Genomic DNA, 24,699 nt, shown 5'->3' with positions numbered 1-24,699 from the left:
ACTCTTTGTGCTCTAGTTCTTTATCCTGGTCATATGTGACATCAGAATTGTCATCTTTACTCTTGTCTACATTGGCGATTCTGTCTACATCGGCATGTTTGTCTACATTATCAGCATGTTTTACTGTACACACAGGTTTTGAAATGCCACTGTCACTTCTTTCAACATACTCTTTTAGCATATTTATGTGGCATAACTGCCTGCTCTTGCGTCTACCAGGAGTCTTGATAATATAATCTACTTCACCCACTTTTGACTCTACTTCACATGGGCCATGATATCTGGCTTGTAATGGGTGTCCTGGAATTGGAAACAGTACTAGAACTTTGTCACCTGGTTTGAACACTCTCTCTTTGGCATGTTTATCATACCATTGTTTCATTTTGGCCTGACCCTGTTTCAAGTTTTCTTTGGCAATATCAGTTACTCTGTTAAGCCTATGCTTAAAATTGGAGACATAATCCAATAAATTGATATCTGATTTCTCATTGAGCCACTTTTCTTTCAACAACTTTAAGGGCCCGCGCACTGTGTGTCCAAACACTAACTCAAAAGGACTAAATCCTAAAGTTTCCTGAACAGCTTCCCTAGCAGCAAACAACAACAAGTGTACTCCCTCATCCCAGTCCCTCTGAAATTCCAAACAGTATGTCCTGATCATGTTTTTCAATGTTTGGTGGAACCTTTCTAGTGCACCTTGTGATTCTGGATGGTAAGCACTTGAGGTATACTGTTCTATACCTAATTGATACATGACCTGCTGAAATACTCCAGAAGTAAAGTTTGATCCTTGGTCTGACTGTATGGACTTGGGGAGCCCCACAAATGTGAAGAACTTGGTTAAAGCTTTCACTATAGTCACTGCTTTAATATTTCTCAAGGGTATGGCTTCAGGAAAGCGTGTTGGCCACACATAATTGTCAGAAGGTATTGATTACCTGACTTAGTCTTTGGTAGGGGCCTACACAATCAATAATAACCCTACTAAATGGTTCATCAAAGGCTGGAATTGGCTTTAATGGAGCAGGAGGTATTTTCTGATTTGGCTTCCCTACTACTTGGCATATGTGACATGTTTTGCAATATTCAGAAACATCTTTTCTGAGAGTGGGCCACCAGAAATGTCTCAGAATTCTTTCATGAGTTTTCTTAACACCCAAATGCCCTGCCATGGGACTATCATGTGCTATGTTAATTACTTCAGTGTGGTATACTTTTGGTACCACAATTTGGTGCACTACCTTCCACTCTTCATCGGCAGGAACATCAAGAGGGCGCCATTTTCTCATTAGCACACCATCTTGTTTGTAAAAACAGACAGAATTTTGTTCTGCTTCTTCTAGGGTCAATGCCCTTTGATTGATCTCTTTGAGTTCTGGGTCATTTTGTTGCTCCAGAATCAGCTTGTCATGACTTAATGGGTCTTTCATGGTTTCCCCAATTTGTTCATGCTCAGAGGCTGTGTCATCTTTAGGGGTATTTTTATCCCCAGGAGAAGGAAGTTTATCTTCTTTCTCATTCAACTTTGACACAAATGTGTCTTCCAAATTGTAGCCTAAGTCGTCAATTTGGTTGTCCTCAATTGTTTCTAATGAGGCCTTCTTACTCATTGCCCGTGTCACTGCACATGCAGGAAATATCTCCTCTTCCTCACTATTATCATCCTGTATACAGGGCTTATCTGTGACTATTGGGTCAGGAAAAACCTTCCCCCCTGCCAGATCATTTCCTAGCAACATGGACACTCCCTTGACTGGCAATTCATGTCTAACTCCTATGGTTACAGGACCAGAAACCAAGTCAGATGTCAAGTTAATTTTGTGGAGAGGTACACTAATCATTTCCATCCCAATACCCTGGATCAAAGCATTACCTGCTGAACTAGCCTCATTAAAGGGCAAAGTTCCTTCCAGAATCATAGACCGTGCACAACACATATCTCGCACAATCTTGATGGGCTTTGGACTACCATTATCACCAAGTGATACCACTCCCTCTAACACAAATGGTTCAAATTCTTCACACACCTTGTCTGTCTCACTTCCCTTTTGTGGGAATTCTTGTTTCTTGATTTGACTGACTTGTTTCTTTGACACAAGTGACACTGCACATCCTACAGTATTACTAGCAGTTTGCTGCTGTTTTTGTGCGTCTTGTCTGCCTTTTAAGAAATAACACTGGGTCATCGTATGCCCTGGTCTCTTACAATGAGTACAAGTTACTTTGGCTTTAAATTCAGTCCCAAATTTTGCTCTGTTACCTGAACTCCCTGGGGTCCCTCTACCACCAGCACTATGCTGTGAATTAGACTGAGGTTTCACTTCTTGTGTACCACCCTGATTTGCTCTAGGTTGATTATGGCTGAACCTGTTTGAATAACTTCTGTTATGACTAAATCTACTCCCATTCAATTTGTGAGTTAAGCCATAGTAAGTCGCCATTGTCGCCGCTTTCGTTTAGCGTCTTAATTTTGCTAGCGCTTTCATCCAAATGGGTTTTAATGTCAACGTGGACACATTTCTTGAACTCTTCTATAAGAACTAATTGCTTAAGTTGGCCGACATCATCTTTGACTTCTTTTGAACCAAGCCACCTGTCAAACATTTGTTCTTTCACTCTAGCAAATTCTACATGGGTTTGATCTGCTTGCTTTCTTGAATCTCTGAACTTTTGTCTGTATGCTTCAGGCACCAGTTCATAGGCCTTAAGGACTGCCTGTTTGACTTCTTCATAATCATTACACTTCTCTATTGGTAGAGCTGAGTAAGTTTCCTGGCCTTCCCCACAAAACTACTTTGTAACAGTAGGGTCCAATGCTCTGGAGGCCATTTCAAATTTGTAGCTACCTTTTCAAAATGTTGAAAGTACTCGTCAACTTCTTTTTCTTTGAATTTAGGCACAAGCTTTACATACTTTGTAACATCAAAACCTGACTTTGACTTTGAGGAGAAACTTGATGAGTACTTGTCACCTAGTTTTGCTAACTTCTCTTGTTCAAACTCAATTTCTTTTTCTTTCAAATGTGCTTCCATTTGAATCTTAGCTAGTTTTTCCTTTTCTTCCATATCCAATTTTTGTTTTTCAAGTTCTAATTTTGCTACTTTTTCCTTTTCTTCTGTTTCTAATTTGTGGTGCTCAAGCGCCATCTTTTTTTGGCGTGCTTTTTCTTCCATTTCTAGTTTCTGTTGTTTTTCTTTATTTTCATTCTCTAACTTGATCATTTCCAGTTTTTCTTTTTGGTCCATTTCTATTTTCTTTTGGTCCATTTCCATTTTCTTCATTTCTAATTGAATTTCCAGCTCTTTCAATTTAAATGCGAATCCCCTCAATTTCAGTTTCTACTGCACGTTTCTCTTCCAAATAGGAATCATCAAAAATATCTTCCCGACCAAAACATCAATCAAGGCATTTTTGATTATTTGCTTTCTTGTAGCTTGCTTTACTTTCAAGTCATAATGTTTAGCAAATGCTAATAAATCAGGCTTCTTCAACTCATCAAACTTCTCCCAATTTATAGTTTCAAGAAACTCTTCTGCTTTGAACTCTGCCATACTGTACTTTCACTTTTAAGACTCAGTAAATTAATGTTAACTTTTTTTACAGTGTATTTCCCCGGACGACGAGCCCCCCAATTTTTGTTACGAGTCGTACTTGACTCAAGGCCAAAATCACCTTTTACCCGAACTCACACGAATGCACAACACAAATACACTGTTTATTTAAGCTAACAAAATCTAAGTCTTTAATTGAAAACAGAGTATGATTGGTACATATAATAACACTATCGCATATACAATAAAATCACACAATGACAGTTTTACTCTATGACTACTTAACCAGCTGTCTTCTTGTTGGTGATCCTAGAGTTCTTGCAATGTTCTGGACGACTGATGTAATATATCCTTATTCGCTTGTCCTGCGAAGTCCAGTGTACACTTGCGCTTATAAATCCTTGCGCTTATATGCTTTCTCCAATCTCCTTTGCGCTGTTATCTCCACAAATATATCTCCTTGCGCTGCTTTCTCCTCAAATATATCTCCTTGCTTTCTCCACAAATATATCTCCGCTGCTTTCTCCTCAAATATATCTCCTTGCGCTGCTTTCTCCAAAAATGGTGTTTCTTTCACCAATCACTCTTTTTCCAGGGAACCGGTTTCTTTAACACAGCTCCACTGTTTCTTGACAGATGCGTGGCCTTCACAAACCCAGCAAACTCCAGCAATTTGACAGAAGAACTTTTAATCCTTTGATGAGGAAGAGCACTTTTGTGTGCTCGCTGTCTTCTTCGTTGCTGTATTAAAATTAGCTCAATTATTGGCTATATAAACTGGTTAAAATGTACTTCTTTTTTTGAAGCACGAAGACCATCACACACATGTGGAGTTTTCAATCTCACATGACATTCTGTCAAGTCCCAACAAAAGCCTCCAGCTTTTTATATCAGTACTCATGCAAAAAATCCCATCATCTATTAATAAACCATTACCTCAATCACATTTTTACAACATTGCTGCAATCTTGGGATTTCCCAATATTAATTATACACATTCACCTTTCACATTACATCACTTCCTGGGGGGTTTTCCTGATGGTGCAATAATGAACTGGGGCTTTCCAAGTTCCAAACATAGCTCTGACTTTGTTTACAATAATTTGGGGAATTCCAAAACGACTTTCCACACCATTATCTTGCACGTACAAGGGGGTTTCCCATCTCATGAAATACTTTCAGCTTGTAAACAAAGTTAAATAATTAAATTAAATCAAATTACTCAGGGCACATCACAAGTGGAACAAGTCAAGGCCAAGGGTTCGAATCCCAGGGCCGCCCGAGCTCGTCTGGCTCTTTGTCCTCCTTGACCTTGAGCAAGGCACTTCACTCTACTTGCTTAGTGCTTCGGAGGGCACTTTAAGCTGTCGGTCCTGTGTACATGAATATTTTCTCACATTACATCATTAATAATGTAGTGTGCACGTTAAAGAACGACTATGCGTGGGAAATACAACCAATACAAGATACAACCGAACAGGCTTTTCCATACAGTGAACAATAAACAAGAAATGGAATCCAATGTTAAGGCCAAATAAAAAAATAAACATGTTTCACGTCCCCTCCCGCTTCCTCTTTTGAGGTTTCTTCAATTTTATTTTTATTTTTTGAAATTCAGTTATAACTTTCCAAAAATATGTCTAGGAAGTAGAGATGCTTTCTATAGCCTTGCTAAAATACAAGAAACACTTTTATAAGGTTTTGTGATAGTTAGAGGGGACCTACATGTATCTCTCAGAACAACAAATAAAAAGAGGCCTCCTCCTTTTTCCAGGCATTATTGTATTATACTAAAACACTAATAAAACAGCTCTAATTATGGGTATTTTGCGATAATAAATAAAAAATACAAAGTCCCCTCTTCCTCCTTTTTTTTCAAAAACCCGGACGTGAAACATGTTTTTTATTTTACTCGGCCTAACATATATCTGCACAAGCGACTGATAGCCTATCTTTAGTATTGATGCTTTCAGGCTTTAAAATGATAGCAAGAATATTGATAGATTGATGATTGATTGTAGAATGATGATTTAACATAGTATGAAAGTCCAGTCCATATATTCCAATCGATGAACCAATTTCTCCATTTTTTATTTTCAAGATGATGATGATGATTATATTTAAAAATTTAACAACCTTAAAAAGTCGAAGTAGTCCAATTAGTATAACGATGCGTAGTTAATGAAGTTGTATACCAGTTAATTCCCATTCATTCTGATGATGTTACATAAGGTCACATGTCATAAGTTGGGTATGCTAAAAGGGTGGAGGGATTACACTTTTCTGAAAATTGCGATACAAATTTGATTGGCTTTCCGTAACCCCATATCCTACAGCAGTGGTTGATACCTCATTTTAAGCCTAAGGCGCATGAAAGTCGATTCCGAGTTTATCGTCCCCCGCCCGCGTCACTTTTTGGAAACCAAAAATACCCGCGTCCAATTTTCAAAACTGCCAAAATAATTCATTATTTTCAAATTATCAGTGTTTTCACCAGTTTTAGCAATTGGAAACATATATTTTTGTTTGTAAAACATATAAATTCATAACTTGGAAGCAAAACCAGGCTCTTTTCTAACTTTTCTAGTCCCTGTCCATATAAAAACATGTTTATAACTCACACGTATGAGTTTGGCTTTAAATCAACATGCATTTTAGGTCAATAATGAAATCTGATGAAATAATGAAAAATGAAAAAGTCACCTCACCAACATGGGGAAAAAAAGGGACGATAAACTCGGAATTGACTTTCATTGGCCTAATATTATACTCTTTCAGTCTACTGAAGCATATAATTATACATTATTCAGTAAAAAAATCACATCAGTTGAAATGAAAAATGCCAGGGGTGGAGGAGCAGGCGGATGTGGAGCAGGCGGATGCGGGAGTGTGCAATAGGGCCTATGTGAAAATTCACATGTCACCATGTCAAAACTACTGGTTACTTTTTCAAGTCTAGGGAGGGTATGATGTATTGACCGCTTTGAATGTTGAATTTGTACAAATAAAACAATTACTGACTATTTAAGGTAGTAACTACACACTGGTAACAAAAGTTATATGTATATTATAGGGGCAAGTAATCCAATTACTTCACTAACATTTCAGTGATTCAAGACAAGGGGTTCATTATATATGTTTTAACGAAATGAGGTACATTCTATCGGTACCTGTTTTCTGATCTTAATGTACCTAACCGCTTATCTTGAGTCACTGAAATTCAAGTGTAGTAACTGGATTCCTTACCCCTATAATATACATAACTTTTGTTACCAGTGTGATATTATTTTTTGAGAAAAATGCAAAAATAGTCACAAATTTATCAAGGTGTGTAGTACCACCTTAAAGGGTTATATGTTCCATTTTTTTTTTCATTTTTAATGAAATCCTAGTTGAATTTCAGTATTTTAGCAATATGATAATGTACATTTCTCTTCTTGATATTTATTTCCTCAATAATAGAATAACCATCTCGCTAATTACTCGTAAAAAGGTCATTGACCTTCACAATGTAATTAATATACGTACAATTATTTTAAATAGTTCATTTGAAGCGTTAATGTATTGAGAACATATCCTCCAAATCTGATGACATTCTTGCATAAAATAAACAAATTACAGTAATTTTTGTAATTGAGGTCCGATTTGAGAAAAACGCATTTGAAAATTGAGATTTACATAGACGCCTGTGTATTAATTAACTAGTAATTAAGCATTATCTCAAAAATTAAGCATGTGTTAAGGTTAAAAATGGTGTTAATTATTAGAGGTTGTCAATATATACAACATATTAAAAAATACATTTTTTGTCATTTTTGACCATGTAATGGAAATTGTACCCAACTTATGACATGCGACCATAAGTGTCCATTTGCAGCAGTTTATAGTTATTCACATTCATTCATGGTCATTTATAGTCAGCCCAGAAACGCTGCAATAAATAAAATTGATAACAAACTTGCAAATAATAAATAATACTTTTAGGGTTTTACATCTGATAATGTTAAACATATCCAACAAAATATTTTAAATAACTTCTGCATGATTTTTAATTGAAAGAACCAATCATTACTTTTTGTAATAAACATAAAACACATTCGAATGGCTAAGACCAAAACAACATTATTAATTTGCATAATCATGATAATGTTACATCACTTCACAATAGGTCATTGTTAATTTTACGCCATTGGAATTTGTTTCTTTCACATAATTCATATTATAAAATATAAATACATCAAAAGTTACATTTACATATTTCCGCCGTTAATTACAATGATATGGAAAACCTACTGTTTTACCATGCCGGAACTATTTCACATAAAAGAAAATATGAAAATAATTTACGTGAAAATTATATTTGATAATAAACATTAAAATGTTTGACAACCACAAGAATTTTGACAGTCCCAAATTTTCACAATAAACTAAAGATTTGGATAACAATAAATTTACAAGACACGATATCTCGGGATTGTCTTTTTCCGACAATTTGAGGAGATCAAGGTCTCCGCCTGATATCACATACATTAGAAAAAATGAAATTATGGCCTAACCCAAACACTGGTATTATTTACATGTCATTCATTTTGCAAATACTGGCTTTGTCAAATGAATAATTTCACATTTCTAAGCATTTCCGAAAATCATTATTGCACAAAGAAAAATTATGGAACTTACATTTTCCAATCAAGTCTTTCGGCTTAAGATCTTAGGTTTCAACAGATGATGCTTGACTTCTTCCATCGGCCCATGTTTTACACACAATCACACATCACATAAAATTGTGTCATAAAAATCATCTCAGATGATACGATTAAAAAAACTTCTTGACGCCACTTTTCTTTAAAAACGTTGATGGGCCTATTATATTTCATAGGCTTCCCCCATCTTTTAAATTATCGGCTTTATGCTTACAACCCATAAGCTTCTCATAAGGCCATGTAAAAGCGGCGCTGGTGTTTTTCACGTTGATATCGTAAAGATGTTAAGTCGCAAGTGAACAATTGAATTGAACTGCGCAATATAAAATGTATAGCGGGAATTATGAATAGAAATGAGAGTCATGTGACATACTCGTGAAATTGAGGGCGTAAGGCCAAATTAATGATTATTCACGGTATGAAACCAACGGGTATAAGGCATGCTCGCGCGTATTTTAAAAGATATAAATTAAATTCAAAACATATCTAAAGTTCAACGTAACACAATCTTTTGATAATTAGTTAGGGATCGTTTTATTTTAACCTCTGGCATGAGAGATTGAGAATGTGGGTTAAAGATAAGCCACTCTGTGTTCTCATTTTGCAACTAAAATAGGCTTCTCATAAAGCTTAAATTTGCAGGCCATTATGCTGGCCATCCATGTATTTGAAACATGGCGGATATACCAAGCACCCTCACTATGTTCGGGTCTGTGAGGGTGCTCGACCAGGTTCCAGGATCGTGCATAGGTAAACAAAAACTGTGCATGTAAAGCCCGTGTGTTGATACTCAAACTGTTGAGGTAAGCACGTACAAGGAAGGAAGGAAGCCAAAACTGAAAACCGTTTTGTCATTTAGCGCTTTCCGTAGGCTCGTAACAAAGTTACATCTTGTCAACATAGACATGATGGACAGTGGTCAAGATTGACTTATATGTACTCGATGGCCATGCTAGAGTGCTTTGCTATCGTTTTTCGGTTAGACAGCGGTGCAATTTTTTGCACCAAAGGTTATTTATTCTGTTAAAGCCATATTATAACATTTGCTGAGGAGAACGCCCTCAAAAAATTTTAATTCACCTTTTTTACACGATTGTAATGTACTTTAGTAAACAAAGATCAAGACTTTAGGTGCTGTAGTGTAGTTTTGTCAAAATCTGAGATTTTGAATAAACCGGAGGAACCGTCATTTTATTATTACGATAGATATGGCTGTGTGTCATGAAGTGGTGTTCCTTTGCGTTTTGTTGGTAAATTTCAAGAATTGGTAAATTTCAATGATGCTGATAGAGCAGCTTTTCTATCAAAATCCCTCTTAATTCCATGTGCGTACAGCGTATCTCTCATCACAAAAATAAATCATATATTTGGGTCAGGTGAAATACAGACAACATATTTACAATGATTTATAGGTTTCCTTGACCTACCGGTATCTTATATATTCATGGGCCGACTTTTAAATAAAATGCTCTAAAAAGGACGGAATTTAAGCTTTTAAAATATGCGAATTTTCCTACTCGCTAGTCTCGCTGCACTTACAATTTATATCTAGGCCATTTAAGGTTTGCAAATTGGGTTCCCAAAAATTTGGCATGTGCAACTTAAGGGGGGGGGTAAAATTGGGATTTTAAAAAGAAAATTCTCTGTACTATATCATATGAGTTAGAACTACTTCTTTACAGTCTTCAATTTGTGTTTGTATTTTTCAGGAAAAGTACCTACACGCCACATGGAGAGAAATCAGACCGTGGTCATTTCTACTTTGACCTGAATGTTGACCTCAATCCTTTATTCAACTGGAACACAAAGCAACTCTTTCTGTATCTAACTGCAGAATATGAAACCAGAAATAATGTAAGAATTTCATGTGTAATAAAGTTTGGAAAGTTTTTTCAAGCATCTATATCTCAAATTATTTGTGTCATGTTCATATCGTGATGCATATCTGTGGATAGCTACTTTATTCCCCTTTACAATGACACCACATTTGACACAATCAGCCTTTTTACGGCTGGGTACACGATTTGTGAATGTAGTGAGGTCTCAAACAGAATGTGCCAAATTGGCCATTATTCTGTGCTCAAACAACACTAGTCACTGAACCTCAATAGCGGGTGGAAAAACCATACAGAGCCACAACAGCCAGGCACATCCTTATGCTGCTCACCAGCCTGGTCACACGTTGCTATGGGATGGCATTCCATTCTTTAACCAGGATTTGTCGCAAGTCATTCAATGTGGTTGCATTGGCTACTCTGGTACTCTCAACACGACCAAGCTGGTCACACAAGTTTGAGGTCTGGGCTGATGGGAGGCCATTCCATTCTACTCCCATATTCTAGACTTATTCTGCAGGTAGCGGTTGACTACCCTGACTCTGTGGGGGCGAGCGTTGTCATCTTGGAGGATTGCATGAGGTCCCAGATTGAAGATATTGGATTGCAGCTTGCTGCACAGAATAATGGTCAATTTGGGACATTCTGTTTGAGACCCCACTACATTCACAAGACATGTACTCAGGCGTGAAAAAGATGATTGTTTCAAATGTGGTGTCATTGTAAAGGGGAATATAGTAGCTATCCATTGATGTGCAACACGATATGAACATGTCACAAATAATCTGAGATATAGATGCTTCAAAAAAATTTCCAAACTTTTGTTGAGGAGTTTAGATTGAGATTGGCTAGAACTGAGTTGGTAATAATTATATGCCTCAGTGGGTTGGGTAGGCGTACATACAGGTGATTATATGTTATGTTTGGTTATCATTTAATATGAAGAAACAAAATGCTAAATTACATTACCAATTACCATATTTGTTTCTCTTCTCTACATTCGCAGAAACTAAATCAAGTTGTTTTATGGGACAAAATCATCAAGAGAGGAAACAAAGCAAAGTTGGACTACAAAAGTTTATCAACTAAGTACACATTTTTTGATAATGGCAATGGGTTAAGGTATGTGTATTACATTGTTATATTTAATTGTTTGTGTACTTTGGGTAGATTGTGTGGCTGTGTGTGCGCCCCACCTACATTGTAGCACCTCGGGCCTTGACCCAATTGATGGCCTCATTCCTCATTTTTCTTCATCAAAAAAGAAAGCTCATATTTTTCTCATTGCATCAGTAAAATTTAATGCCTGAGATATGTTTTGTTTAGATGGGGTAATCAAAAATGTGGTGAATTGCACTAACCACACCGAAGGTGTATCTGCTTCATATCAATACTGCTTGAGCAATACAACTCAACATTCAGAAACTTAGTGGTAGGCCTCAATGTAAAATAGAAAACGGATATGAAAATATTGGACCATGCTCCATTAATCAGGGAGTGTGTATTGGCAAGCTGAACATTATTTTTGTCAGAACCGGCATGTAAAAGGAATAAAACATGACAAACATGGTAGCTTTTGTTCATTTTGAACAATTCCTATAAAAAACAAAGGTGTTTAACTCACGTTTTAGTGACGTCTCACCACTACACTAGTGGCAACTCATCACATATCTGACTGTTTCCTTTTATGGGTAACAGGAGGCACCGTAGAGGGTGTGAAGAGTTGGTCAAAGATGTCGTCGGGGGCGGTGGGCGAGCGGCCATGATTGACTGAATTTTGACGTTGTCATTGGTAAAACACTAAAACACACAAATGTCTCAAATAATTCCAAAAGTGTACGTTTGTTATCAAGCAATATTTTATCAGTATAAATTCATTGAGGTTCGACAGTGCACCTCATTATAAGTACTGTTTTTTTAAATTTTTTGTATGAATAACGCACGATATGTTATGATAATCCACATTCTCGGCACAGGCAGTTTTTTTTTCACATTCATTTAGAATCCAAAATTATTTATTTTCATGTGAAAATGTATACATTGCACTGGGAAATATATTTTGTGCACTTTTTTTCTGTAACAGAGCCAATAGAGCTAAAGAAAAAAGCATCTTGGCTCGGGGAACAACATCCAGGCAGTGTTGCCGTCATATTAACTGTTTTGCTTACGATATTGGCTGTTGCCGCATTAAAATGATGTCGGCCACCATCGTCTGGATGTTGTTGAGTGTGTACTGTGTGTAGGCCCCTCATCCTTGTTTAGAGTGTCATGTCTTTTTCTGCGGATCCAAATGGCTTCTTTGAGCCACCTGGTAGTCATATCAACTTCACAATCAATGACTTTAGAGTCCTCCCATAAAAGGAAACAGTCAGACGTGATGAGTTGCCAGCAGGTTCTTAGCTAGAAATTGAGGGTTGCCCGTCATTTGAATAAAAATTGCCTGTCCTAATTTGACCTTTAAAACATTTACCAGACATCTATAGCCCATTGGGGGGGGGGGGGGTTCAAAGACTTCAAATATGTGCTGATATGGCCTTGTTCTACAAATTGGGTCTACTAAAAAGGTCAATTAGCTTCTCAACACATACAATTTATAATATAGCATCTGTCAAAGGCATTAATTTTGCCCGTCCCAGGAGCAAACTGGCCGTCTAAAATGACGGCCAGACGGGTGGCTAGCTAAGACCCTGGTTGCCAGTCTGATGAAGTTACTAGTGCAGTGGTAAAATGTCACTAAAACGAAAAACACCTTCGTTTTTTGTAGGAATTGTTCAAAATGAACAAAAGTTACAGCTAAGGTCAACCTTCCTAATGAACGTGTGCAAAGACATAACAAGCATGTTTTCTTTTGAAGATTATTCAGCCATGATAACAGAGATATCCATCCAGAAGAGATCAGTATAACTGAATATTAATTATTTTATATGTGTTTTGAGAATGTACAGTGTATTTGCTAACACCATTGATTTCTGTGTGTATTTTTTCGTACAGGGGCAATAAGAATATCACACTGACGCTTTCATGGAATGTAGTCCCCAATGCTGGCATGCTACCAATGGTTTATGGCGATGGCAGTACTATGTTTGGCTTTCCAGATGAATATACAACACAAAAGTTATAGAACTACGTTCAGGGTGTGTTTAACAGGTGGATTGGATGTTTTGACAGGTTATGTGCACTTTTCTCAAAAGTTCTTTTTGAAGCAGTTAGTTTATGCATCTCACACGCATGAATTCAAACGAAAACACTTGTGTGTTTTTTGTTTTTTTCTTTAATTATTTTTCGAATCAGTTACATTGGCTAATGGTTATTGAATCATGACTTAAAAGGAACACTGAAGTACTGCAAGACTTAAGAATTCCTTTAACATGTGAAATGTGTAAATTGATGTTACAAAATCTAGCTATGTATGAGAAAAATTCATCAACTTTTCAAAACTATAATAATATATCTTTCTGTTCAGCACACTCAGAAGGGTATTAAAGTTAAATTTTACTGTGTATTTGTTTCTCATCAAGGGTAAAATCTTATGTGACCAAAATGTAACGTGATCAAACAACACAAATTGGTTTCCTGCACAATATCAGTTTTCTGTTTCTTTGTTTGTATGCATTTTTTTCTTACTTTTAAAGTGGTGTATTGGTTGCCTTGATCACACTGTTGGGGTGGTGTTTTGAAAAATAAACCTGTTGTTGCAAATAACATTTGTTGACTTGGGTAGCATACTGACCAGCACCTGTTATGACTGGTTAGTGAATAGCTGTATTGAGAATGATGCCTCTTGTCATAGCTGATGATATCAAGTACTTTTCACTGTAACAAATCATAAATGCACAAAATAGCAATTGTCTGTCAAGACGTAATTTTTTTATTTATATTTCATTGTTGTAACTTACATTCACTTAGTGAAGGTTCTTGAACCCATAGTTTGATTAGCTCGTAATCAGCGGGAATTATTAGGCTTTACCACTATGCCGAAAAGTAGACCCACGTTAAGAGTGATATAGTTGATCTATCAGGTCTATATTGTGTGTGTTAAATAAAGTATAGAACTTGAATTAATAATTTGTGATACTTCCGGCGAGATGTCACAAGACAATTCTCGAAATAATATATATTGATATTAAATTAATCCACGATGATATAAGGCCCGCCCATTACAAGCTGATCAAACTATAGTGAATTTGAATGAAAACTAATTTTTGTTCAATAACTGATGGCTAGTGTTGATTTAAACATTTGTAACATATGTGGTAAAATCCTATGGTTTGTGCTTGTTACATAGTTCTGGAGAGACAGGCTTGTGGAGTCTGGTTTCTTTAAGGTATATTTTTAAGGCATGAATATGTAAACAACAGGCAGGCTTCAAAATACTTATTGGGGCTACTTTTGAAGTAAATTGACCATGTAATTCAGGTATTCAAAAACATCACTGAACCACAATATTGCTTTCCAGCCTTTTAAATCCATTTCACTCCACAAAGTCATGGAGCAATGGCATTTTGAATAAGAAATAAAAAGTGGCTCAACTTGGGTTTAGTGAGGCTCTATTGTTGTAACTTGCACTAGTCAAACTGGTGTACATTTTTTATCACTACTTTCATTGCTACAAGGGTAATAGGGTTTACTTTTAATAGTTTAGATTTAGAGGTAGGTAAATGTGGGATATAAAATTGTGTAGTTTATGGTGATGCTAAGAGTCAAAATGAAATAAATGTAAATGATGTAACTTATTTGAGTGGTTTAAATTAAAAGGATATTGCACACTCAGTTCCATACATAGGTCATAAGGTTCATTAGAAACTTCTTTTAAACTTAGAAGCCAGATAAATTGATCATTAGGGAATTGATTTGTGTTTAATTTTAAACATGACAGTCCAGACCTGGAAAAAAATGTTTATTTCCCGGCAAGAGAGATAATTTTCCCTCTAGAACTTTCTTATGTATTTCTTTATCCAGAAAAGCAAAATTTCCCTCCAAATGACCAATTTCCCTCCAAATGACCAAATTTCCCGGGAAGGAGATTGTCAAATTGCTCATGTTTTTCCAGGCCTGCATAAGTGCATGACACAAAAGGTAACATCCTTTTTTGTAAGACTACAACTCCAATCTTTCTGTATCATATTTTCAAATGCAGCGGTGTTATGTGTTGCATGTATGTAATACACAGATATTTTTTAAATACACTCTGCATCAATCCTTTGAAGAAAGAAATGTAGATTCAAAGGTTGCAGTCTAACTTATTCAACAAGACACATTTGGCAACATTTATGTTTTAGATCTACATCTTCAAGTAAAGTATCATCATCATTACAATGGTTTTGCTATGGAAAACAAATGAGGTTCCAAAATGCATTTGGACCCCTACATATGACACACCCATGGGCACATCATTAGTGGACATTGTTGCTGCGCATTTCAAGTGTGCAGTAATGATGTGCGCATCAGTGTGGCAACATCAGGGGTCCAAATGCAAAGGTTTGTGATTTGTTGAAAAGATGAATTGAGATACCGACATGACAGTACGGGAGTAGGCGTTTTGGGTCATTCAAACAAAGTGAAATCAAATAGCATGTAATGAAATGGGACCGTCCTTTGATTGAGTGTCAATTGATGCTATGCATTCATTCTCAATTCTTATTTTGATGTCAGAATGCTCTCAAATTTCTGGGTGTTTTTAAGTTACATATTTTTCCTCTTGTTTTTTGTCTTGTGTAAGTGCATTGGTACAATTATTGGTAAATTATTACTATTTTCTTGCTCTGATAGTATGTTATTGTATCAATTTTGTAACAATAAATGTGGTGAATTTGTATCATTTTCACAAATAGTCTTCTCTTGTTTTGCGTAATTTTTATATTGAGAGTGATCGTCCGAGGCCTGGGTCCAACGTAAATGGATAATACCCCCTATCATGTAATAAATACAAATTGGGGACATCAGATACAGCTTTCCAGACAATAACTTTCGTCAGAGTAATTATTCATCAAGTGTAGCCACAAAATTGGTTGGAATATTTTTTTTTGGGGGGGGGGGAATGAGGTGGCAAACCAACTCATTTCGGTGTCAAAATCATATTGCAGTTGAATTCCATACACACCCTATGGAAGACATGACCTTAATCTCCCACACAGGGGGTGTAGATTTCAAATGGAGTTGCCCATTCAGGTAAGTCAATTTGAAAGATTATAGTCGGGTATCTACCAGGCTTTAATGTGCATCCCCCACAGGACTCTACCAAACCAACTTTTTTAGCTTCCTTTTATGGTCCTATAACACATTCAAGATGTTAACAAAAATATTTCCCGGCACTCGGCCATATTCAAGGTTAAAGGTCAACACAGTGGTCAAATTTCAAAGTTGCTCAAATCTGGTTAACAAGCACACCAAATTATTTCTCTTATTGCAAGGATTTAGAAAAAGTGTAGTTTGACCTACCTGCGACTTACCATTCTTGAGTTATAAGCAAAAAGGTCAAATTTTGAGCGGTGGTCAGTTTTTTTGCCACACAGGGGCCAAAAATTAAAAATGCTCCGATTTCAACGCAAATGGTCTCAAATTGCTCGTCATGCAAAAGGAAGTCAAAAAAGGAATTGTTTGCACTGTCTAAAATGCTTCGTTATTGACAAAATTGGCCATAAAGGTCAATCCCCCATTACAGCCTATTGACCACAACCTATGTTGTGACGTTTCCTAAATAACGAAACATCCTACATGGTTACAACTATTCCTTATTTGACTTATTTTTACATAACAAGCAATTTGAGACCAATTTCGTTCAAATTGGAGCATTTTTAATTTTGGCCCCTGTGTGGCCAAAAAAACTGACCACCGCCCAAAATTTGACCTTTTTGCTTATAACTCAAGAACGGTATGTCGCAGGTAGGTCAAGCTATACTTTTTCTGAATCCTTGCAATGAGAGGAATAATTCAGTGTGCTTGTTACTCAGATTTGAGCAACTTTGAAATTTGACCCCTGTGTTGACCTTTAACCTTGAATATGGCCGAGTGCCGGGAAATATTTTTGTTAACATCTTGAATGTGTTATAGGACCATAAAAGGACGCTAAAAAAGTTGGTTTGGTAGAGTCCTGGGGGGGATGCACATTAAAACCTGGTAGATATTAAGGTCATTACCTACCGTAGGGGTGTATGGATTTCAACTGGAAAAAGGTCTCAGAAATGGCATACACTTTTCTGTGAACGTCCTGGAAAGGATAGAATCAGTGGCATATAGCTAGCTTTTATGCCAAGAGGGTGGGGCAAGTCCATGTTAAGGGGACAAGGACCCCAACTTAGTCTTATAAAATGACAAGGGAAAATGTCAATTATTTTACAATACAGAAAGCTCTACAATTGCATGCAGGGGTAGGAGGAGCCCAATTTTTAAAAGGGGTGATTGTTGTCTGCCCTCGGGAATAATGCCACTGGTTTTTATTTTGGATGCTTTTGTCATTCTGTAAAATCTGCTCATCCCATGGGAACCCTACCAAGACCATTGTCCCCCTGGCTTGTGACAAATAATATGACACTTCTAAGCTAATGCCAGGATCCCGAGTTTGTCCTTTCGATATCAATTTGTACAGAAATTCCTACCTACCATACAATATGCGTATTGCATAACATAGGAGATGGGGTAATCTTTGAGTTGTATCTGATGTTACACCTATTAAGCCATTGAAACTCGATTTCCTGTTTCCTGTCACTTTTTTTTCAGCTCATGAGGCAACTTTAATTATTTTGGCGATTTTCCATTTCGCACAAAAATTAACCTTTTGGCACATATACATGTACATTATACATATGTATGCCACAGTCACTGAAGACGGAATTGTTTATTCCCTGCTTCCGAAATTTTTCAACCCGTTTTCACTTCAAAGAACACCAAAATATTTAGAAAAAATATTCTAAAGAACAATTGTAGGCCTACCAAATAATGGGTTTTTTTTTCAGATTCTTGGATCACAAACGCGGGCAAAATTTCATAACATGCATGGGTGACAGGAAACAGGAAATCAAGTTTCAAGGGCCTTACCTTGCGGGAGGGAATTTTGGTACAAAGTGAGAAACCTACATGTAGGAGCCACATATTGCATACTAAGAAGAAATTATCAAAAGATGCAAAAATCAAAATAAATGGCAGTCACCACACCCATGTATGCTTGTCTATTTGGAGTTGTTCCTAACTCCAGATAGACCTCTTTCACCTTTTATTCAATACACAATTTCATAATCTTCCATAGTACACGAAATCTCATTCACTGTATGTCATCGTTATATTGACAATGTTAGGTATCAGCATAAATTAAATCAAAATATTTTCTCATCCCTATAATACACCTGAATATGAAGTAAATCTGCAAAAATACAAGAAATGCACTAAAGTACATTGACTTAGGTTAATTATTTTGTATTTGAGTATAATATTATACAGTTGAATAGTCAATTTCTTTACAATATAATACAAAGCTTTACATTATTAGTGACCATACTGTTGGGCTATTCCAGTTGATATCCATACACCCCCTATGGAAGACATGACCTTAATCTCTCACACAGGGAGTGTAGGTTTCAAATGAGTCAAGTCATTCATGTAACTCCCTTTGAAATTCACACTCCCTGTATGGATGATTAAGGTCATGTCTTCCATAGGGGGTGTATGGATTTCAACTGGATTAGCCCATTTGGTGCTTGATACTTTATGGCTGTTTTCTTGGGAAATAACAGACATAAACCAGTTTTATATAATCAAGTGATTCATAGAGTAGCCAAGTCAAGCACCGATTAGGTTGCTAACAAACTCGTTCTTATAGTATTGCAGATTAATCAATTTTGGGTTACAACTGACCCCAAGGTGATACAAGCTACATAGTTGGCATTTTAATATAAATGGGAGGAAATGTTGTTTTGACCTAGTAGAGAATGGCAAGTTGTAAATAGCTATTAAACTATTAAGCTATAAACTATTTTCCCAAATCCTTCTGACCAGAAGAATATTTTTACAGAATTTGAGCTATTTTGAATTTTGACACCTGTATTAACTTTGATCGATTCTGGGATTGCACAAAGGGTGCCAGTTGGCGAATGGTTTTCGTTTTTCCTAATATATGACCCACAAGAAGTGTGTATGCCAATTCTATTGCTTGTATCAACTTGGCATCAATTGATTCACTAATCTGCAATACTATTATTAATATATTGGGGATATCAGCTTACAAACCAGAACTCAAATCAAACTGCCTGATGACCTGCCAAAAGCCGATGTTATAACACTAATCATTGTGAGACAGGGACAATTACATATTAAGGACTTAGAGCCACACCTGGTTATGTCCACTTCAGGGGAGTAAGATTTGGTCCACCATTTGAGTATACACTTGAACATGGTGTCAGAGATGTTTTATCCAATGTTATAAATTATATTCAGGAGGATTGGAGAATCATAGTTATTGCTGGGATTTCTGATTAAGAATCAAACTTTCAAACTCAAAACATAACTTTTGGACATCACCAGCTGTGGTTCTAAGCCCTCAGACTATGTATACCAAGTACTTGTCCACATCACATCATTCAAGCAAGTCAGATACAAGTCACATGTAACTAATTATCAAATGTAAGCCCACATACAGGGATTTTTGCATGAAAACCCTTAATTATATCAAAATATAAGACAAGCCATTTTGTTGATTTTTTTACACATGAGGGCCATAGCTTAGTTTTGGATTAAAACTTATTATTATTAGTTCATAGTTTATGTTTTGTTATGATGCAGCAGCATGATGCCATATATCAAAGTACCTATGAGAGAAAAAATTTCTACCCAACTTATCCCTATTCAGAACACTGGTCATCAGGGGATAACTTTTTTGTCATTCTTTTATCTGACAGGGAAAGTTACCTACCCCTGGCCTGCTGACAGATACATGTACCAGGATACAGCCCTCCCTGCCTGCTGGCCAAAATGTTTAATCTACAAAAAAATTGCATGGCTGCTCCAAAAACACTATATGCACTTCTTTCAAAATGTATTAAATGCAAAATTGAATAGCCATAATGGACCATAATCCTTTGCAAATGAAACCCAAACTGTAGTATGTATTTCATGCATCACCATTGTGCACACTTGATTAGGTGTGGGTACACATTGATTATGACATAGTTTTGGTTTCTTTTGTAAATGATTACTGGAATTACCAAAATGGTACAAGTATCACTACACGGACATGGCATATAGAATTGTACAAATGTTACGTTGAACGATAAAGAGAAGTGGGCCAAAAAACATGTTTTTTTGGATTTGACCATTCTAAATATGTATACTTCTATATACTTTACACCAACAATTTAGCAGTTATGAGGCCCAAAAGTTTCCATAATTCCAGGGTTAAGACCAACCTTAACGTGAAAGCCCCACTTTTGGTTCAAGTTCCTTGGGGAATTAGTCAAGGTTAAATTTATCCATGTAAATTATGTTCTGCCTGTCATCATGCTCATCAAAGTAACAGGTGTATTGTCAGTTCTTCTGTGGAGAACTGGCCAAGAGGGGCTTCCTGTTTAAGGGGGTATTTTGAGTCCATTTTTGTCTACAATTGTATATTTTTCTGTGATCTTATCCAAAATTCATGATATATTGTTTTTATAACAACTTGCAGTAAATCAGGGCTCAAATTATTATTCTAGTCACCTAATTGGGCTAACAAATTGCAGGTTTGGCAACCTTGTTTGGTAATCTTCCTGCAACATTAATACAATATCACACGCGGCAGAAGTATAATATTTGTTTTACAGAATAGAATATATTTGACAACATTATTGCACACAACAATTACAAATGAAGAGTTCAGATGCAAAACGTGATAAGGCGATGAAAAAAAAACCCGGTTTTACAAGCCCAATTTTGGGCTTTGGGAAAATTTGGGGTTTTTTTTTCACTTTTTACTAAAATAATGAAAATTCAGCCATTTTGGGGTCAAAATTTATTGGTTTCGACTGAAATTTTTTGAAAACAATTCAGAACATTTTCAAAATATGTTTGCAAATAATATCATTCAATTTTTACAAGGCGGTAGACGAAGCACATTCTCCCACTGTTCTCGCTGACTATAATAAGAGGGATTATTATTATGACTCAATCACCCTATCGAATTATCGATGTACTTAGTGACACTGCCGTCCTGCTGCTGTTGCTTCACATCATGACATGCGTGTATTTATAATTATTTTATATTATTTTAATAATACTTTATTAAAACATTTTATCACTGATTGAGTCTCGAGTTATTTTAATAAAAGTTATTAAAAGTCTGTTTGTTTGTTTATTTATTTATTTTTATTTGGTTTTTTTTTCTTGGCTTTCTTTCTTTCTTTTAATAAAAGTTATTAAAAGTCCGTTTGTTTATTTATTTATTTATTTTTTATTTGTTTTGTTTTTTCCTTGGCTTTCTTTCTTTCTTTTAATAAAAGTTATTAAAAGTCCGTTTGTTTATTTATTTATTTTTATTTGGTTTTTTTTCTTGGCTTTCTTTCTTTCTTTTAATTAAAGTTATTAAAAGTCTGTTTGTTTATTTATTTATTTATTTATTTATTTATTTTTATTTGGGTTTTTTTTCTTAGCTTTCTTTCTTTCTTTTAATAAAAGTTATTAAAAGTCCGTTTGTTTATTTATTTATTTTATTTGGCTTTTTTTCTTGGCTTTCTTTCTTTCTTTTAATAAAAGTAATTAAAAGTCTGTTTGTTTATTTATTTATTTATTTATTTATTTATTTTTATTTGGTTTTTTTCTTGGCTTTCTTTCTTTCTTTTAATAAAAGTATTAAAAGTCTGTTTATTTATTTATTTTTATTTGCTTTTTTTTAAACATTGATACATAGCACATGCTCCGTTGGACACATAGAGCACATGCTCCGTGCAGCGACACTACTACGATTATTGATCAACAACCGCGGGATCGATTGGGAGATTATAATCCAACGAGAACAGTGGGAGAATGTGCTTCGTCTACCGCCTTGTCAATTTTTGCAAAATTTTCAAGCTTTCAATGATCTTTTAGGGTCATTAAAAAAACACACACCCACCAACCCTAGTTGTTAAGTCCATCTGCCCGTAGAACAGGGTTTTTTCCGTCGCCTTAACACCATTTTCAAACTTTTTGGTACATTTCTGAAATATGATCTTCAGTATTTTCTTTACAAATTGTCTACTTATATTTGCCAATATCTAAAATTGAGACAAATTGATAAAACAGTTTTACATCTGAACTCTTCCCAGTCTTTCTCATCCAAGATGTTAACAATAACAATCTAGTTCCATTCTCATTATGTGGAAAATAGAATAAGAATGCTGTTTGCTGTACTTAGAGCTTACCATGTGCACACCATAACACGCATCCCGATGTAAACAGGCGAGTGTCTATTCACAGCACCCTCTCACCAGCAACACTATGACATATGCAAATCTTATTCAATTGAAAATACAACAAGGGCTGTCTATTTGGAACTCATCAAAGTAGACCTGATTGACTTTTGCAACTTGCTTCCTTGAAAGAAATACCCACCACCACCATCAAATATTGTATAAAACTGTTGCACATTTGCAAGACCTTTACAAAATAATATCCTGAAAGATCTCAGCTAGCCTGAATGTACATGAACTAAGGGAATGATCAATATTTATGCTAGGGGAATGGGGGATCTCATAATTTTTTAGAACCTCCTTTGTGCTTGCTCAAAACACTTGTGTTCCCTTGATTTCCAAAAATGCTGGGTTCATGTTTTTACCTGCAAAATGTGCCCCCAGGCAAACATTGATTGACTGGTTTCTAATTATCTATGAACTATATTTACCTTGACAGGCAAAGCTCAAATTATATAGATAAAACAAGTATTGCTATAAAAATCAACTATTTGTACAAAATCAATTGTTAAAAGTGCCAATAAAGATGACTTAAATGCGGCATTGAGCTATTCTACTTGAAATCTGTACACCCTCTATGGAAGACATGACCTTAATATTCCACATAGGGTGTGTGAATTTCAAATGGGGTTACCTGAATGGGCAACTTCATTTTGAATTTTCACCCCCTGTGTGGGAAGTTAAGTTCATGCCTTCCATAGCGTGTATCAATTTCAACTGGAATATATCATTTGACTGCATAAGTACCAATATTCCAACATGTTTGCATGTGCTTTTCCTTTACTACTACGATATTTTGAATCTCCGCTGTGAATTTGCGGCTCAAATGATTAGTTTTGTTCACAGCCTTCCGTCTTCTTGATGTTTTGATGTAGCAGTAACTATGTCTATTATCATTGTTGCAATGGCAAATACACACATCACACAGAATGTCAAACTATATACTGGCCTATGAAGGAATTGTGTTTAGCAAAAGAAAAAAATACGATCAAACCAAATGCTCAAATTTTCTGGACGTTTGATTGGTAACAATAAAACTATATTTGACCTTATTAGCGCCCCAGTGCTTAAAAGTCAGTCAGTTACGGAGGTGGGGTGGGCGCTTATTAAAATGATGAAACAAAAGTCGAAATTGTGAATTTATACACATAAATATTAAAAAATACAGTGTATCTGAAGACAAAATCATCATAATCCTATGGGGGAAGATTAATATGGTGGCAATTTTATTTTTAAGACTTTTGATGAAATTTAGTTGTACAGTTGCATTGAAAAGGGGGTACGGTGCAGCTTTAGACAGTTTGCACTTCCATAGGGGCACCTATTTGGGTAGGGGCATTTATTAGATTGAAGTTCTATATTTTCTTCAAATATAAGGCAAATTGCCAAACAGATTTCTAAAAACACTATAGTCCATTTGACTTCCTCAAGAGTGATTTCAGTACTTTGGCAGAGTTACCTCATGCATGTACAGATATACTACCTTTGACCGCGCGTGTAAACACACCAGTTCTTGAGTCAATTTGAATGATTTATACTATGCACACTGGAGCACTACTGACGTCACTAGCTGGAGGTAGCCAAATGGACTATGTCTATATAATTATGTTGTGTGCTGCAGTAGTGACTGACTAACTGTCAGGTCAATCACAAATTGCTGGTCAAAATGTATTAAATGATAAGTTAATACTTTATTAATTTGATTACTTGTTGTACTTCATTTTGAATAACATTTTTATATAAAAATTTATAATCAAAAAGTGTCAAAGACTTTTGTTTAAGAGTATTTTGGCAGGAATGTCAACATATATGGGGACAAAATAACATTGAAAATCATGAAACATTTGAAAAAACACAAATAGAATAATTTTCATGATCCTTCAAAATTGGTAATCTTGCTGTTCATCACAACTATTTAAAAATGTGCAGTGTACATGCACAACATGATACTACATATGGATATGATACACCAATGTACAGCACCATATTGTACACACACATCACATTGCAAATAAAGCTGAATTTATAGATGAGTTGACCTCAATGTTTATCAACAAAGGCAAGGGACTGGTATATCGATATGCTTAAGTGAACCCCATGCCACCACTACACTGTTCAATAGCCTTATTGTGATGTGGCGGGAGTTTTAAAAACACGAGCCCCGAACAAAATATGATGCGCGCGTATACTGCCAGGCAAA

General features: G+C 35.8%; 1 protein-coding gene across 1 annotated transcript in view; it reads left to right on the top strand.

The window, feature by feature from the left end:
* The window catches only part of LOC140146591 (signal peptidase complex subunit 3-like), a 177,475-nt gene extending 163,595 nt beyond the window's left edge, over positions 1 to 13,880 (top strand). The window contains exons 3-5 of the mRNA XM_072168463.1: positions 9,964 to 10,108; positions 11,096 to 11,211; positions 13,081 to 13,880. Of these exons, the coding sequence (XP_072024564.1) occupies positions 9,964 to 10,108; positions 11,096 to 11,211; positions 13,081 to 13,210 (391 nt within the window). The 3' untranslated portion in view covers positions 13,211 to 13,880. The remainder of the gene's footprint in view (positions 1 to 9,963; positions 10,109 to 11,095; positions 11,212 to 13,080) is intronic.
* The last annotated feature ends 10,819 nt before the right edge of the window (positions 13,881 to 24,699 follow it).

The sequence above is a fragment of the Amphiura filiformis genome, chromosome 1 (assembly GCF_039555335.1).
Source record: "Amphiura filiformis chromosome 1, Afil_fr2py, whole genome shotgun sequence".
Classification (NCBI taxonomy): Eukaryota; Metazoa; Echinodermata; class Ophiuroidea; order Amphilepidida; family Amphiuridae; genus Amphiura; species Amphiura filiformis.
Note: the sequence above shows the minus strand (reverse complement) of the source record. Positions and strands in the feature narration are given on the sequence as shown.